The following is an 18189-nucleotide window of genomic DNA, read 5'->3' as shown; positions in this document are numbered from 1 at the left end:
TATTTGAGAGAGAAATAGCGAGAGAGAGAGAGAGAGACAGCACGCACGAGCAGGGGAAGAGGGAGAAGCAGGCTCCCTGCCAAGCAGGGAGTCCAATGCAGGGCCCAATCCCAGGACCTTGGGATCATAACCTGAGCCGAAGGCAGATGCTTAACCAACTGAGGCACCCAGGCGCCCCAATAACTGTATTACTTTTTAAATGATCTTTAGAAGACTTGTTTTCAGTGACATCCCACAGTTGCAGTTGAGAGTCCATAGGTCCAGAAGTAATTATTCTGTCTGTGTTAAGTTTTGTTGCCTCTTTTTTGTGTTTCTCGCTCATACGGGTGACTTGATAAGCCTTTAAAATTTGCCTTTGATTAAGGTAATCTCAGGCTCAGATATTTTTCCCCAAATATGTTTTGCTGTACAAAATAAAGTAATTGAGAGAGCACCCTATGAGAGATTTTTAGAAGTATCTTAATAAAAGGTGACTCTTTTCTGACGAGTAATTTTTTTGGTGGTGGGGGTGAACATTACTTTATATTTGGCATTTACAGTAACTGTTAAAGGTGCTGAGAGAATCTTCTACTAAATGCTATTTTAGTAACCAAAAACTATTTGAATAGTGTATCACCAGGGATATTTTTATTTATAGACAGCAGCTTACTTGTCTAGATTATGTGGTAGTATAGACTTCTAATGCCTTCATTGTTACATTGGACCAAACTATTTCATAGTAAAACTTAAAGCTCTTCTTTGCCATTCCTTTGTTCATCTAAGATTATCATTGTAATTTTATGCTATTTGGTGGCTATTAATAACTTTGAGGTAAAAATAAAAATTACACACACACACAAAAACAGTGAATCAAACAACAGAGACTCTCATCAAGCCAATCGAATTTTTTTAAAAAAAAATAGGACTCCATGGAAATTCTGGGGTGGAAAAGGACAATAATTAAAATGAAAAATTCTCTAGACTGACTTAACAGCAGATTTGAGATAGCAAAGAAAAAAAAAGATCAGTGAACTTAAAACTGGGCCAGTAGCAATTATCCAGTCTGAAAAAGAGAAAAAATTTGAGTGAGGATGAACAGAACCTCAGAGATCTATGGACAACATCAAGTGTACCGATTAATGTATAGTAGCAGAGAGAGAAGAGGAGTAGAAAAATATAAAAATAGAAAATGGAAAAAATAGAAAAGTATTTGAAGAAATAATGGCCAAAAAAACTTCCTGAATTTGATAAAATGCATTCATCTACATACTGGAGAAGCTCAATGAACTCTAAGTAGGATAGGTGCAAAAGAATCCACCCCTAGACACATCATAGTCAAACTGTGTTGTTAAAGACAAAGTGAAATCTTGGAAGTAGCAAATAAAAACAACTTCTTACCTATAAAGGAACAACAATATGATTAATGGGTAACTTCTTATCTACAACAATAAAGGCCAAAAGCAGTAGACATTTAAAATGCTGAAAGAAAAAACTATACCAGCAAAAATTATCTTTTAAAAATGAAAAAAAAGCAAAGATGTGCTTGGATAAAAGATGAGAAAATTTGTTGCTATTAGTTCTGCCTTACAAGAAATACTAAAGGCAGTCAATTCTTCAGGCAGAAAGAAAATGACAGTAGATAGTAATTCAAGGAAAAATAAAGGGAACTGGAAATGATAAATATGTAGGTTAATATAAAAGACTCCATGGATATATTTGTTCTTATTTCTTCTCTTAACATCCTTAAAAACATAAGATTGTATAAAGCAATAATTAGAACACTGTTTTGCTTACTTAAAAAATGTAGATGGGGTGCCTGGGTGGCTCAGTTGGTTAAGTGTCCGACTCTTGGTTTTGGCTCAGGTCATAATCTCAGGGTCGTGAGATTGGGCCCTGCGTTGGGCTCTGCAGTCAGTATGGAGTCTGCTCGTCCCTCTCCCTCTGCTCCTCCCCCTACTCTCTCTCTCTTTCTCTCTCAAATAAATAAATTTTTTAAAAATGTAGATGTATTTTACAGTAATAGCATAAAAATGAGGGAATGGAGCTGTATCAGAGAAAAGTTTCTGTATTTTACTAGAATTAAGTTAGTGTTAAGCTGAAGTAGATTATACTAAATTAAGATGCCTTTTATATTCCCTTTAGCCACCACTAAGAAAGTCCACTCAAAAAATACAGAAAAAAATCAACTGAGGAATTAAAGTGATAAATAAAAAATATCAGCACAGAAGGCAGTAAAGGAGGAACAGATGACTGAGAAGGACAGGAGACATGTAAAAACAATATGGCAAAATCAAATCCAAGCATATCAATAATTACATTAAATGTGAATGGTCTAAACATCCCAGTTAAAAGACAGAGATTGTCCAGAATGGACAAAAAAAACAAGCTCCAACTATGTGCTGTCTACAAGAGACACACTTTAGATTCAAAGACACAGACAGGTTGAAAGTAAGTGGATGGAAAAAGACATACCATGGAAACAATAACAATGAGAGAATGGGAGTAACTGTATTAATTTCAGACAAAATAGACTCAAGAGAAAAAATATTATTAGAAATGAACAAGGTAATTTCATAAATGATAAAAGGATCAGTACATTAGGAGGATATAGCAATTGTAAAGGTATACATACCTAACAGCAGGTCCCCAAAGGACATAAAACAAAAACTGACAGAATTTAAAGGATAAATAGGCAATTCAACAATACTTGATTTCAGCCCAACAAACAATACATATTCTTTTCAAGTACACATCCAGCATTCTCCAGAATATAGCATAAGTTAGGCTATGAAATAAATTTTTTTTTTAATTCTTTTTTTTTTTTTTTAAGATTTTATTTATTTATTTGACAGAGAGAGATACAGCCAGAGAAGGAACACAAGCAGGGGGAGTGGGAGAGGGAGAAGCAGGCTTCCCGTGGAGCAGGGAGCCCAATGCAGGGCTCGATCCCAGGACCCTGGGATCATGACCTGAGCCGAAGGCAGACATTTAACGACTGAGCCACCCAAGCACCTCTTTGAAATAAATCTTGATATAAATCTTGATACATCTAAAAGGATTGGAATACTGCAATGTATGTTCTCTAACTACAATAAAATTAAGTTAAAAATCAACACCAGAAAGAAATCTGAAAAATCCCTCCAAATATTTTGAAATTAAACAACACACTTCTAAATACTCCATGAGTCAAAGAAGAAATCACAATAGACTTTAAAATATTTTGGACAGAAAAAGTAATGAAAAATGCAACATAACAATATTATAGGAGGCAGGTAAAGTAATACTTAAAGGGAAATTTATAACTTTAAACATCTGTGTCACAAAAAGAAAGGTCTGACATTGATCATCCAAGCTTCAACCTTAAGAAACTACAAAAAAGAACCATATAAACCCAGAGCAAGCCAAAGAAAGGAAATAATAAAGATGAAAGCAGAACATGATAAAATAGAAAACAGAAAAATAATAGAGAAAAATCAGTGAAACTAAAAATTTGGTCTTTGAAAAGATCATTAAAACTGACAAACCTTTAGCTAGATTGACCAAGAGAAAAGAGAGAAGATACATATTAGCAAACTCAGAAATGAAGGAGAGGACAGCACTATGGCCTCTACAGATTTAAAGGGATTATAAGGGAATGGTGTCATCAATTTTATGCCACCAAATTAGGCAATTTAGATGCAATAAATAAATTCCTATAAAGATACAAATTATCAAAACTGACTCAAGAAGAAACAGAAAATCTGAACAGACCTATAATAAAGAAATTTGAATTAATAATTTAAAATATTTCCATAATGAAAAGCCTGGACCCAGATGATTGCACTGGTGAATTCATCAAATGTTTATGGAAAAAAACACCATCAATCCTTCCCATATTCTTTCAGAAAATAAAGGAGGAAGGAACACTTACTAACTCATTCTTTAAGGCCAGTATTATCCCAATACCGAAGCCAGACAAAAACATATTAAGAAAAGAAAACTATAGACCAATATCCCTCATGAACATAGATGTAAAAATTCTTAACTACATACAGAAGGTTCCCAAACTACAGTGGTTCAACTTACAGTTTTTTGACTTTATGTTGGTGCGAAAGCAATGTGCATTCAGTTGAAACCGTACTTCAGGACTTGAGATACTGAGGTTTGATCTTTCCTGGGGCTGATAATATGTGGTACCGTGTTCTCCTGTGATGCTGGGCGGCGGCGGCAAGAGCCACAGCTCCCGGTCAGCCACATGATCCCAAGAGTAAGCAACTGACATACTTACCACCGTTCTGTACCTGTACAGTCATCCTATTTTGCACTTTCAGTACAGTATTCAGTAAATTACACGAGGTATTCAACACTTCCTTATAAAATAGGTTTTGCATTAGACAGTTTTGCCCAACTATGGGCTAATCTAAGTGTTCTGAGCACTTAGTTTAAAATAGGCTAGGCTGGGGCGCCTGGGTGGCTCAGTCGTTGAGTGTCTGCCTTCAGCTCAGGTCATGATCCCAGAGTCCTGGGATCGAGCCCCACATTGGGCTCCCTGCTGAGCGGGGAGCCCGCTTCTCCCTCTCCCTCTCTCCCCCTGCTTGTGTTCCTGCTCTCGTTATCTCTCTGTCAAATAAATGAATAAAATCTTTAAAAAAATAAAATAAAATAAAATAGGCTAGGCTAAGCTATGATGTTTGGTAGGTTAGGTGTACTAAATGCGTTTGCTTTTTTTTTAAGATTTTATTTATTTGAGGGGGGCAGAAGGAGAGAGAGAATCCTCAGACTCCCCACTGAGCACAAAGCCCAGTGCGGGGCTCGATCCCACAACCCTGAGACCACGACCTGAGCTGAAACGAAGAATCAGATGTCCAACCAACTATACCACCCAGGTGCCCCTAAATGCATTTTTCAACTTAACTGTATCTTCAACTTATGATGGGCTTATTGATATGTAACCCCATTGTAAGTTGAGGAAGAGCTGTATTAGCAAACTGATGAATCCAGCCACCTGTAAAAAGGATTATATACCATTACCAAATGGAATTTATCCCAAAAACGCAAGGTTGGTTTAACATCTAAAATCAGTTAACGTAAGGCACTAAAATTGATAATAGAATAAAAAGACAAAACTTTTTGGCATAGTACAACACCCATTTATCATTAGAAATCTCAACAGAGTAGGAACAGAAGGGAATTTTCTCAGCCTGATAAATAGCATCTAAACCCACAGCTAATGTCACACTTAATGGTGAAATTGAATGTTCTTCCCCTAAGGCTGGGGACAAGGCAGTGAGGTTCTGCTCTTGCCACATCTATTCAACATTATACTTATACTGAAGGTTCTAAGCCAGTACAATTAGACAAGAAAAATAAAAGGAGACCATACTGGAAAGGAAGAAATAAAACTGTCTTACATGACATGATCCTGTATGTAGAAAATCCCAAGGAATCCACAAATTAATTAATTAATTAAGAAACAGTTTCATTCAGGGCATGTGGCTGGCTCAGTCAGTAGGGCATGTGACACTTGATCTTGGGGTTGTGAGTTCGAGCCCCATGGTGGACGTAGTGGTTACTTAAAAATAAAATCTTAAAAAAATACAATTTCATTCACAGTAGTATCAAAAAGAATAAAATAGTTGAGTATAAATTTAATAAAGTGTAAGACTTTTTATCATGAAAAGTATAAAACATTGCTGAGGGAAACTATAGCTCTAAACAATATGAAGAACATTACATGTTCATGGTTTGGAAGACTCATTATTGTCAAGATGGCAATTCTCCCCAAATTGATAGATAAATTCAAAATAATTCCTATCTAAATCCCAGCAGGTTTTTTAAAATAAGAAACTACAAGGTGATTCTAAAATTCACAAAGAAATGCAAAAGACCTAGAATTTTAGAAGAACTAAGGTTGAAGACTTAGACTACCTCATTTCAGTACTTATTATAAATCTGTGGTAGTCAGTGATATTAGGATACGTGCAGTATCGGCCCAAGGACAGGCGTGTAGCCCATGGAACAAAATTAAGAATTTAGGGGAAAAACTCTTAACACTGATTGATAATTGATTTTCAACAAAGGTGCCAAGACAATTCAATGGGTAAAAGATAGTATTTTCTTTCTTTTTTTTTTTAACTTTTAAAAAATTTTATTTTATTTATTTATTTGTTAGAGAGCACAAGCAGGGGGAGTGGCAGGCAGAGGGAGAAGCAGGCTTCCTGCTGAGGCAAGGAACCTGATGCAGGGCTTGATCCCAGGATTCTGGGATCATGACCCCTGAGCCAAAGGCAGATGCATAACTGACCGAGCCACCTAGGCATCCCAAAAGATAGTCTTTTCAACAAATTGTGCTGGGACAATTAGAAATCCACATGTAAAAAAATGGTATTAAATCCTAAACCATGGGGCGCCTGGGTGGCTCAGTCGGTTGAGCATCTGCCTTCGGCTCAGGTCATGATCACAGGGTCCTGGGATCGAGCCCCACGTCGGGCTCTCTGCTCAGCGGGAAGCCTGCTTCTCCCTCTCCCACTCCCCCTGCTTGTGCTCCCTCTCTCTCGCTGTGTCTCTCTCTGTCAAATAAATAAAATCTTTAAATCCTAAACCACACACAAAAAATAAGTCATAGACCCAACATGGATCATAGACCTAAGTGTTAAGAGCTAAAACTGTAGAACTCTCAGAAGAAAAATAGGAGAAAATCTTTTTACCTTTGAGTTAGGCAGAATTCTTAGATACGACACCAAAAACATAATCCGTAAAAGAGAAAATGATGAATTTGACTTCATCAAAATTAAGAATTTCTGGTCTTTGAAAGGTGCTGTTAAGAGAATGAAAAGACAAGTTCCAGACTGGGAGAAAATGCTTACAAATCATAAATCTGATAAAGGACCTGCTTCCAGAATAAACAAGGAACTCCTAAAATTCAGTGTTAATAAAACAACCAAATTTTAAAGCGGGCAAACTATTGGAATAAACATTTTGCCTAAGAATATATTCTCGGGGCTCCTGGGCACGTGAAAAGATGTTCAACTTCATTAGTCATTAGGAAAGCACAGTTAACAATATGAGATACCACTGGAATTATACTCACTAAAACGGCTGTGATTAAGAACGTGGACAGTACCAGGTGTTGGCAAGGATGTGAAGAAACTGAAGCCCTCATAGAGTGCTAGTGGGAGTATAACATGGTACAGCCTCTTTGGAAAGCAGTTTGACAGTTTCTTAAAAAGTTAAACCGAAACTCCCTATATGTCCCAGCAGTTCCACGTCTAGGAATCTACCCAAGAGAAATGAAAACATTATTTCCATACAAAGGAATGTACACAGTGTTCATAGGACATTATTCCTAATAGCCAAAAATCAGGAACAGCCCAAATGTCTGTTGACTGGTGAGTGAATAAAATAATTGTGGTAAATCCTCACAACGGACTGTTACTGAGCAATAGAAAGGCTTGAAGTGCTGATACATGCTACGGCATGAATGAAGCTTGGACTCATCTTGTGAAGGAAAAGAAGCCAGACACAAAAGGCCACACACTGTATGATTCCATTTATATGAAATGTCCAGAAAAGGAACATTTGTAGAGCCAGAAATGAGACTGCGGGGCTGGGGTTGAGAGTGGGGCTTAACTGCAGATAGGCACAAGGGAACTGTTCGGAGTGCTGGAAAGGTTCTAAAATTGGATTGTGGTGGTGGTGGCCCAGCTCTCTCAATTTACTGAAAATCACCCAATTGTACACTGATAGTAGGTGAATTTTATGGTATGTAATTTATATCTCAAAGCAATTTTTTTAAAAAGATTTTATTTATTTATTTGACAGCGAGAGCAGGAACACAAGCAGGGGGAGCGGGAGAGGGAGAAGCAGGCTTCCTGTGGAGCAGGGAGCCCGATGTGGGGTTCCATCCCAGGACCCTGGAATCATGACCTGAGGGGAAGGCAGATGCTCTCAAAGCCATTTTTAAAGGAATTTTCTCAACTCTCTTGTGGTTTTTATGTGTGTGTGCTTAAGTTTTGAGAGCTCTTCTAAATCCTGATGCAACAAGGATTGATTTGTTTACCTTGTCACATAAATGCTCTGCTTATATATTTTAATCTCCTCTGTCTCATTAGAATGGCAGTTTTTAAAGAAATACCTATATACATGTCTGCCTTTGTTTCAGATGCATTCTTCCAACACCTCCCTGTGTTTCTCAATTCCATCCAGAAGGCTCTTGAGTTCATCCTGAGTTGAAGTTTTACCATTCATTCTGTCAGTGGTCTTGTCTTTAACAAATTTCTTTTCAGGAGGATAATAACTTTTAGAAACCATAGCATGGAACAGTTTTTATGTGCTTTTAATGTCCTTTGGTAAATTCTTTAACACATTTTCCCGATGAGAATTAAAGTCTTGTTTTTTATTGTTTTTTGTTTTTTCATTTGGGTAGAGTTGATATATATTAGTTTCAGGTGTACACAGTCTTATTTCTGAAATGCCCCTTGGTTTTAATTGTATGCTTATCTTTTTCTTTGAAACTAGAATATGCTTCTCTGGGATCACTCTATGATTACATTAACAGTAACAGAAGTGAAGAGATGGACATGGATCACATTATGACCTGGGCCACTGATGTAGCCAAAGGTAATAAAGCTTCCTGTATTCTTACAGGATTGGTGGGGCATGTTTTCCCTTTGTGACATGGTGACTTAAGGTTGAAGATTTGTTACTCTTTTTTAGACTATAAGTAGCAAGAATTCTGCAACTTTCTGTACAGATTATTTTATTTTATTTTACTTTATTTTATTCCAGTATAGTTATATAACTGTTACATTTGCTTCAGGTGTACAATATAGTGATTCAACAATTCTGTATATTAGTCCTCATCACAACAAGTGCATTCCTTAATCCTCTTCACCTGTTTCACGACCCCCCCCCCCCCCCCCAACCTCGCCTCTGGTAAACATCTGTTCTCTATAGTTAAGAGTCTTTTCTTGGTTTGTCTCTCTCTCATTCTCTTTCTCTCTTTTTTTGGGAGGTGGAGGGGTTTATAGATATTTTAAGTCACTGCCTATCCACTCCTGCATTCCTTTTCTTTCTTCACTGTCTTTTTTTTTTTTTTTAAGATTTTATTTATTTATTTATTTGAGAGAGAGAGAGAAACATCATGAGAGGGGAGAGGGTCAGAGGGAGAAGCAGGCTCCCCGCTGAGCCGGGAGGCCAATATGGGACTCGATCCCAGGATTCCGGGATCATGACCTGAGCTGAAGGCAGTCGCTTAACCAACTGAGCCACCGAGGCGCCCTCTCTTCACTTAATTTCTTTCCCTAAAACCAAGTTCTAACAAAATCAGTGATTTTCACTGAAATCAGTAAAAACAATAAAAAATAAGACTTTAGATTCTCATTTGATTCCAGAAATCAAAGAATGAATAATTCATTTCAAAGCCATTTTTGCCACATTTTGTGACATTGTAATTGACCAGCCGCCTTGACACATTAGATGGAAAGCTCATAATTCTGTTGTTCCGCAAGTCTCCACTTAGACTCAGTACCCAGAAAACGTGATTTATTGTAGGATTAGTCCTACTCATTTTGTGTACATAATAATATGATAAAAACTGTAACCACTTTGAAAAAAAAGTTTTATTTGCCCTGCCATGTGAAAGCAATTCAGATTTTATTTTCTATTTAATGTAAACTTGGAAATCACCCTGGAAATGAAATATTTTTAATACACAGAACCCCTAAACAAGGTGCCCAGTTCTTTTTCCCTCATAAATTCCGGCATAGACTAATGCTTTCTAAGGCAATTTAAATTCCATTTATTTTTATCTCTTTTTTTTTCCATTTTCCTAACTGAAGGTTTCTGAGTTTTATTTATAACTGTCAAAGTTGCTTTGGAAACAACTTAATCTAAATAATGAACACTGTTAGTTACATTTGTATTCTAGCAACCCCTAGAAAGCAAGTTGTCCAGATTGTACCAGGGCAATTCACTCCTTTGCATTTTGCTCCTCCAATCTCTACAAGCATCTCTTTACAGATCAAGTAAAAGGATATTTAGCGCTCAGTAAGGAGAGCAACTCATACTTGGCTTTCACTGGGAAGTCATACAGTGATTTCCAAAAGTAACAGTCTTTCCTTTGGGGAATTTTCTTGTCAGTTTTAAGTTTCATCAACACCTGCCAAATTCTTCAAATAGGGAAAGTGAAAAAAATTTTTTTAAAATTTCATGCAAAATGCTGCTGCTGAACGATACTTCATTACCTTATAAGAATAATAAGCTCTATGTTTAGGATGGTGTACTTAAGGCTTTGGCTGTGTTAATTAACTTAATTGTGTATTCATGCATCAAGCATTTCAAATCAGACTTAAATTCTCGCATTCTTCAAGACATTTTCGTGTAACATCATAGTCACGTCTGTAGTATGCAGGAACCACCTGTTTGTAAGCCGGGAGCCGCGAGAAGCATTGTGGAAATACACTTCCATAAATGTAAATATATATCCCAGCAGTCTTCGACTGAACGCACTTCACCTTACAGACATTTGCATTTAGGGTGCTTAGCCAATTACACCCATGTTATTACTTAATGGCACTTAGGATAGATAGACAGCAAACAAATCAACTGACATCAGTCACTCTGCTTCCTGCTGTGCACACGCTCCGGAAGCTTCCTTGGGACCCCTGTTCCCCGGGCCTGGGCTGGGCCTGTAAACCTTGTCCCTCCCTGCCCTTCCCCAGTGCAGTCCCTGTCTGAGGGGCAAGTCCCTTGGCTGCAGATCAGCTCAGTTATTCCTGGGCTTTCTCAAGCCCGCTGACACTCTATCAGAAGGACAAAGAAGAGAAAGAACAGGGCTAATGAAGTAGCAGACTGGAACTCCAGGTAAATAGGGGAGGGGGAAGTGAGAGAGGGCAGGGGACCGTGTGCCAAACTGCAGCGCAATAAAATCACCTTCTTGTGGCTGCGGAATTGCCCTGAGAGGCAGGTTCGAATGTGTTTGGCCCCAGGTGAGAAGAGTGAGGCAGAGAAGAAACTTACTTATTTATAGTCACGAGTAACACTATTTAAAATGGCCTATAAAAGGAAGAAGAAATCAGTGCTTTCAGAATGAGTTCAACTCTCTCTGGCAGAGCTGTGCACAGAACTCGGAGATGAAGTAGGAAGCCTTGATTTTTGTTGATTCTGTGTCCCATTCAGCTCTGCACCTTTCAGTCTGACCGTGATGGAAGACACTGGAGCAACAAGATGTTGAGAAATCAAAGAGTGAATAATTCATTTCAAATAAGAGTTGATTCATGCATTTTGAAGTAGGCATTGCTTAACATCACTGCCGAGAGAATACCTCCTCAAAGCCAAAAAAAAAAAGAAAAAGGAAAAAAAAAGCCCTTCTCCTTTCTGGGTAGAAAGGGATGTGGAGGGCGGACCAGCAGGTACATCTAAAAGTCTTGTGAGTCCCTCCCCAGTGTGTAAGCGGAACAGTTCAAGCAGGTGCACCGGGATCTAGTCTCAGAAGGGTCCTCACTGATTCCCCATCTCTCCCGAATGACACCAGTCAAATTTTTTATTTTAGGAACCCTGAATCTTAAAACTGATGATGGTGGGGTTTTTTTTTAGCCTTCTTCATTGTTTGCAATAAAAATAAGGCAGAATTATGGATGGCTCCATAAAAACAAGTTAAACAGACTTTTCTATGATTGTGATTACTACTGTGTTTATGCACACTAAATATAAAAGCATACTATACATTATACCCAAATAACTTACAGTTTTTTTTTCTCATAGTATCTGCCAAAAGGAAGAAAATGCCTCTATTTAAAGCTTTAGTCCCTGAGTGTTGTTTTTGGAATTCTTTACTTGTCAGCCAGTGTAGACCCTATCTAGCCCTTCCTTTAGTGGTAATTAAACAGATTCTACCTGACTTTAGTTCTTAAGCAAGAAAGAGGTAACTATGAAATTCAGTCCTAGAAGTTATTAGAAGTTATCCAGGTTGTAGCTATTGAATCTTCAGTGTGTAGTATGTAGAACTTTGTGTTAGAAGAATGCTCTCTTGTATTCTAGCTATATCTTGTTTAAGATTGCTAAAATTACTGATACTTTTGTAAATGGGACTCTTTCCCGTCATGTCTTTGTATCTCAGGAGTTTAAATTTTCTTTGTTCTTACAGGACCTTCAATATCTAAGAATCAGAATGGTAGAAAAAGAATAGATTATTTTTAAAAATTAGCCTTTATAAAATTGAAATTTTCTGTATGCTCAGAAAAAGAACCAAAACCTACTTATTACATGTAATGGATAGTTCATTAACAGAAGGAGCTTGTTTGGTTGTGGCAGTGGGGAGGCTGTTTCTTCCATTATTTAGAAAAGACAACTTGAGAAGTAAAGGGAAGGGAAATAGTATATTTCAACAGAAAATGTTCCTTTGCTTTATTCTGAGGGGGTATACAATACATAAATATAGAAAAAGAGTCAAATACTACTAAGAGGATCACTATGAAATATGTCTTTTAAAGTATAATTTTAAAATATATTTTATTCAAAATAATAAAACTATATATACATTCAATTTACTGAAGTAACTTGATACACATTCTCAATTTGTTGGAGAGAATTTTGGAGTGCATTTAAATATAGATTATCCCAAAGATTCATCCTTGTAAAGAGAATATTTTGTAACTACTGTAAATTTTTCTGAGGATCATAAAGCCCTTTACCAACCACAACTTATGAATCCAATCAGTTCCCTCCCCCCTCGACCTCTCCCAAGGTCTTACTGGAATGAGTACTGAGAAAATAAACCAGGCTGCAACTGGTAGCTGCAGACATCCAAATGAAAGCTGAAAACCTTGGTCGGAGCTTTGGCGGATCTAGAGTGCAACTGATAGTGGAATACCTTAGTCATTGGAGCACTTCTTTCAGTTGTAACTGTGCTGTTTTTGTGCAGACTCCAGAAAAGGTGTCCTTATTAAGTATTGTAATAACTTTACCCACAATCAAATTCTAACTTCTAAGAGATTAAAGCACATGAATTTTCCTTAGCATATAAATTTTCCTAATGTAGACATATCCTGTCTCAATTTTATCAATCATGTAAGAACAGAACACAAGAATTTAGTTTCTGCTACTGAATCCTTTGCAAAAATATGAAAGGTAGTACTGATGTTTTAAAATAGAAAGTTAATACTAATGCAATGTTGGAAAATGATATTAAAAGCCTTTCTTCCTTCTTGTATGAAAAGGAATGCACTATTTACATATGGAGGCTCCTGTCAAGGTGATTCACAGAGATCTCAAGTCACGAAATGGTAATGTAGTCCTATGTTTTTATTTTACTTATTTTATTATGAAATACGTACACCTTGTTATAGAAATAGGCTCATGTTTTTCGTATCTTTTGTACCCTGATGTTTTGACTCATCACTGATACCATGAAAATCTTTCCATTGTTAATAAATATCAGAATTCTTTGTTATTTCAAGGAGCTGCATAGTATTCCATTGTATCAGCACAGAATGTGGACATTTGGGTTATTTACATTTTTTTCTATGATAAAAAATGTTGAGCTTGATATTTCTCAGCAAAAATTTTTAACACATCTTTAATTATTTCTCTAGAATCACTTTCTAGAAGAGGTATTGCTAGATCAAAGCATGTAGTCATATACTTCTAGTCTCCTATTTTTAGATGGTTCTCCGTACTAGCAGTTTTGAGTTTTGTTCTTTTTACTTCTGAATTATTTGGTGTAAACTTTTTATGTCTGTCATTTTACCTGGTGTTGTGCCCAAAAATGATCAAAACATTTCAGAGTTTGGAAAGCAAAGGCTTTCTTTTTCTTCTTTCTCTTCTGTACTCTCTAAAGTTTATTTATGATCTCATATTTTTTAATTTAGAAAGTGAGCATTTTAAAATGTCTCGCAGGATTAGACATTATTACTTTTCAGTAGGGAGGTAACAGAATGCTTCTCCTATTATGTCACTTGGAAGTTAATGGACAAAGGCAGTGAGTGGGATTATTTAGCTGGCCCACACTAGCTAAGGTAAATGTTAGAGCTTGCCACTTAAAAAAAAAAATCTTGCTGTCAATTTATTTACATGTTTTACTTATTTACATGCTTTCTAAGTAATTCTTCTAAGTAAGGAGGAAGAGAACTACTTATTTTTTTTAAAATCTTTCAATCACTGCAGTTAAAATGGGTGCATGCTAAGAGTGTGATCCTTGCAGTGGGTGGTCCTGGTAAGTGGAGGAAGAGAAGCAGGGGACCAGCCGGCTGTCCTTGCTGGGCCTCCGGGACCGTGAGGTCTGTGGGGTGGAGAAAGGGAAGTTCTTGGCGGCTGCCACTCATCAGTCATCCGGGTTGGACCACCAGCTCGACCCTACCCGGCAACTGGGGCTGACTGTTCTCTCCTTTGTCTAGGTCATCACTTATCCTTTGGCTCTTCATAGACATAAGCTTCCTGGAGCTAAACACTTTCGAGATGAGTTGGCTAACAGGAGGTTGTTAGGAAATAATCTAGAATCTAGTAGGAAGTATCAGAATCTTATGACTATAGATTTTTAGTTCATGCTCAGAATTTCAATCCACACAAGTTATTTGACTTCTCTTTTTTAAATCTGTTTTATCAGAATATCTTGAATATCTCATGGGATGAGAATGATTAAGTTACAGATTTATCCATGCTCTCATTATGAAAACTAAGTAACAATGGAGACTGTCCGGATTTTTACAAATTACAATTTGTGCAGTTACTTGATGGGAAAACACATACACATTGAAAAAATATTGACCTAACTTTTAGCAATTTTTTTTTTTTGTTCTGAAACGGAATAACAAGACTCTTATTTTCTATGTTATACGTTTTTGTGTTAGGTTCTTTTTTAATGAGGCACTTGTTAATCTTATAATGAGAAAAAAGAAGTAGAGGTATTTTTAAAAAGTAACTGAATATGGTATTAACAGTATTTCTATCTTTATTTGAAAAAATTGGTAGTTTATATATAGTATCACATTTACCCTTAGGCTGTTTCATGCAAAGAGTCTATTTTCCCCACTTACCAAGGTCATTAGTAATAGCTCAGTAAGAATTGATCAGCTAGTGTGTTCAGGGCGCTGTGTGGCTTACAAAAGAAATGCCAGGGGGCACCTGGGTGGCTCAGTCAGTTGCTTCCAACTCTTGATTTCGACTGGGGTCATGATCTCAAGCTTGTGAGATGGAACCCTCCATCAGGCTCCGCGCTCAGTGCGGAGTCTGCTTGAGATTCTGTCTTTTCCTCTGCCTCTCCCCCTGCTTGCTCATTCACTCTCTCTAATATAAATGAATAAAATATTTAATTTTAAAAAAAAGGAAAGAAATGCCAGAACAGTTCTTCAAGGTCTACCTTGGGTCTCCTCGCCTCTTCTCCTCTTATTCACCCACTCCCATAAAAACCCCATCTGCATATTAGCACTCCCAGACAGAGCGTAGCTGCAGAACCACGTGTCTGTCTGCTTAGTGGGAGAGGCCACATAGATATTGGTATGACCCTAAGATATATCATGTCCCCATTGATCTTGTCATTTCCTCTCTGCCCCCCAAAAGTTATTTCTATATTCCTTTTCTCCATGAATGGCAATACCAATTGCCTAAGCCAGAAATGAGATAAAAAGGAACAGTTTGATTGCAGAGATCTTGCTCTAATCATTATGCTGTATTGCCTCGTTATTTGATTTCATCCTTGAGTCCTCCCCCCAATTGCTTAAATCCAGTAGATCTGGCCTCCTAAATGTTTTTCTTTCTTTCTTTTCTTTCTTTTTCTTTCTTTCTTTCTCTTTCTTTCTTTCTTTCTTTCTCTCTCTCTCTCTCTCTCTTTCTTTCTTTTTTTTAGATTTTATTCATTTATTTGAGAGAGAGTGTTCCAGTGAGGGAGCACAAGCAATGGGAGAGGGAGAAGAAGACGCCCCACTGAGCAGGGAGCCCGATGTGGGACTCGATCCCAGGACCCTGGGATCATGACTTGAGCCAAAGGCAGACACTTAACGACTGAGCCACCCAGGCACCCCCCCATTTTTAAAAAATATTTTATTTATTTTAGAGAGATACAGTATGTGAGCAGGGGGAGGGGCAGAGGGAGAGGGGAGGCAGACTCCCCACTGAGGGTGGAGTCCAACGCAGGGCTCCCATAACCCGTGAGATCATAACGCATGAGATCACAACCTGAGCCAAAACCAAGAATCCAGCGCTAAACCAACAGAGCCACCGAGGTGCCCCTGATTTGGCCTCCTAAATGTTTCTTGACTTGGTCCACCTCTCCTGTTCTGTGCCACAGCCTTTGTCTGGGCATCCTTTTGTCCTTTTGGACTACAACCACTTGGGTGCACAGTGATCTCCTTGCCTCCAGTTCTGTTCTTCTCTCATATGCTCTCCCCTCTGCACATTTGACCATTTCATTTCTCTGCTTAAAATTGTTCATTGGATTTCCATTTCTCACAAAGGCCCTCCCGGACCAGGCCCCTGCCTTCCAAAACTGCCTGCGTTTCCCTCTGCTCCTGACCTTCTGCAAGGGTCTTTTTTCTGCCTAAAAAATGCTGTCCTCCCGCAGCGCTTTTCTGTCTGGTTAGTCCCAGCATGTTCTTCAGGTCTTAGTGTGAGCACCATTTCTTCCAGAAAACTCCTGCTGACCTCCTTAGACTTAGATACCCCTGCTCTTTGATTCCAAGGCAATCTCTGTGTCTCTCATCATAGAATTTATCCCACATAATTATATATTTAAAAAATTTTTTAAATGTTAATTCCAGTATAATTAACATACAGTATTATATTAACTTTAGGTGTTATCCCATTTGATTACAGACACTGGTTTCAGTGTCTCTCCCATGAGACTGTAAGCTCCACAGGAGCAGAGAAAAGCCAGTCTTGCTCACCTTCCTCTTCCAGAACATAGTACATTGCCTCGCCCACAACAGGTGCTTGGCAAATATTTGTTAAGTGAGTGAATGTATGAATAAGTGAATGAGTGAATGTTGTCCCTGCCTACAAGAGAATCACTCTTCAGTTGGGAGGAAAAGATAGATACCAGGAAGTGGTAATTGCTAGTGACGTCCTCAGTACCACGCTGGCAGAATCGTGGCAGAACCCAAGTAAAAAATTTGGTTCTTGGGGTGCCTGGGTGGTTCAGTCAGTGAAGCATCTGCCAGTCAGGTCATGATCCCAGGGTCAGTCCCACAGCGGGCATGGGGAAAGAGAGAGAGAGAGAGCATGAGCATGGGGAAGGGACAGAGGGAGAGGGAGAAGCAGACTCCCCACTGAGCGGGGAGCCCGCCATGGGATACTGAGGAGGTCACTAGCACTCTCTTTCTGTCTCCTAAATAAATCAATAAAATCTTTAAAAAAGTGTTGGTTCTCTTTACTGCTACTAACCTATGCCATTTTTACAGGACCTTAGTACTACATTTGATTTAAACAAATGTTTCAAAAGCCTTTTAGTCAGTACCTCATGGAATTAGTTTTTTGTTCTTGTTTCAAAAGCTTCAATGCAGTAAATACTTCAGTTTTACCTTTCATATGCCATATGGAAGATAGAAGTAGAAGTTTATGGGTTTTTTTCGGTATAAGATGACTCAAATAAATTAGATGATTGTCATAATTTTTTTCTTTTTTTTTTTTTTTTAGTTGTTATAGCTGCTGATGGGGTCTTGAAGGTAGGACTCCTTTTAATTTTTTTCAAAAGTATTTGTTAACTTCAGATGTAAGTTTTTGTGACAGATAATTCTTTTATTAATCAGTGGTTGAAGGTTGATACTTGTTTCTCTTTTCTCAGATATGCGATTTTGGTGCCTCTCGGTTCCATAACCATACAACACACATGTCCTTGGTTGGAACTTTCCCATGGATGGCCCCAGAAGTTATCCAAAGTCTCCCTGTTTCTGAAACTTGTGACACATATTCCTATGGTGTGGTGAGTTCATTTCTAATTTTTTTTTTGTTGCTCAGGGAAATCTGAAAAAGCAAACACCTCCAGGAGTGGGATACAGCAATTTAACACAGTTTTAAGACAACGATGCTGTTTCCGGTGGAATGCCTAGAGCAATGACCACAGACAGAACACTTCCTAATTGCCAGAATGTTCATTTTGATCACTTTTCTGCATCCGAGTTATTTTGTCCTGTGTTGAGAAGAAACCAGTGCTACTTCCAAAGAGCAATTAGATGGAATCTAAAATAATGCTGGGCCTGACGCACTCATGTGGAGAGTGCTTTCCTGGGCTGGACGCATGAC

General features: G+C 37.9%; 1 protein-coding gene across 4 annotated transcripts in view; it reads left to right on the top strand.

Moving 5' to 3' along the window:
- Positions 1-18189, top strand: part of MAP3K20 (mitogen-activated protein kinase kinase kinase 20) — a 180523-nt gene that overhangs the window by 90151 nt on the left and 72183 nt on the right. For all 4 annotated transcript variants that reach the window (XM_032407928.1, XM_032407919.1, XM_032407902.1 and 1 more), the window contains exons 4-7: positions 8476-8577; positions 13176-13241; positions 17584-17612; positions 17732-17869. In XM_032407928.1, the coding sequence (XP_032263819.1) occupies positions 8476-8577; positions 13176-13241; positions 17584-17612; positions 17732-17869 (335 nt within the window). The remainder of the gene's footprint in view (positions 1-8475; positions 8578-13175; positions 13242-17583; positions 17613-17731; positions 17870-18189) is intronic.

The sequence above is a fragment of the Phoca vitulina genome, unplaced genomic scaffold, assembly GCF_004348235.1.
Source record: "Phoca vitulina isolate PV1807 unplaced genomic scaffold, GSC_HSeal_1.0 scaffold1, whole genome shotgun sequence".
Taxonomy (NCBI): Eukaryota; Metazoa; Chordata; class Mammalia; order Carnivora; family Phocidae; genus Phoca; species Phoca vitulina.
This window is presented reverse-complemented; position numbering and strand designations above follow the sequence as displayed.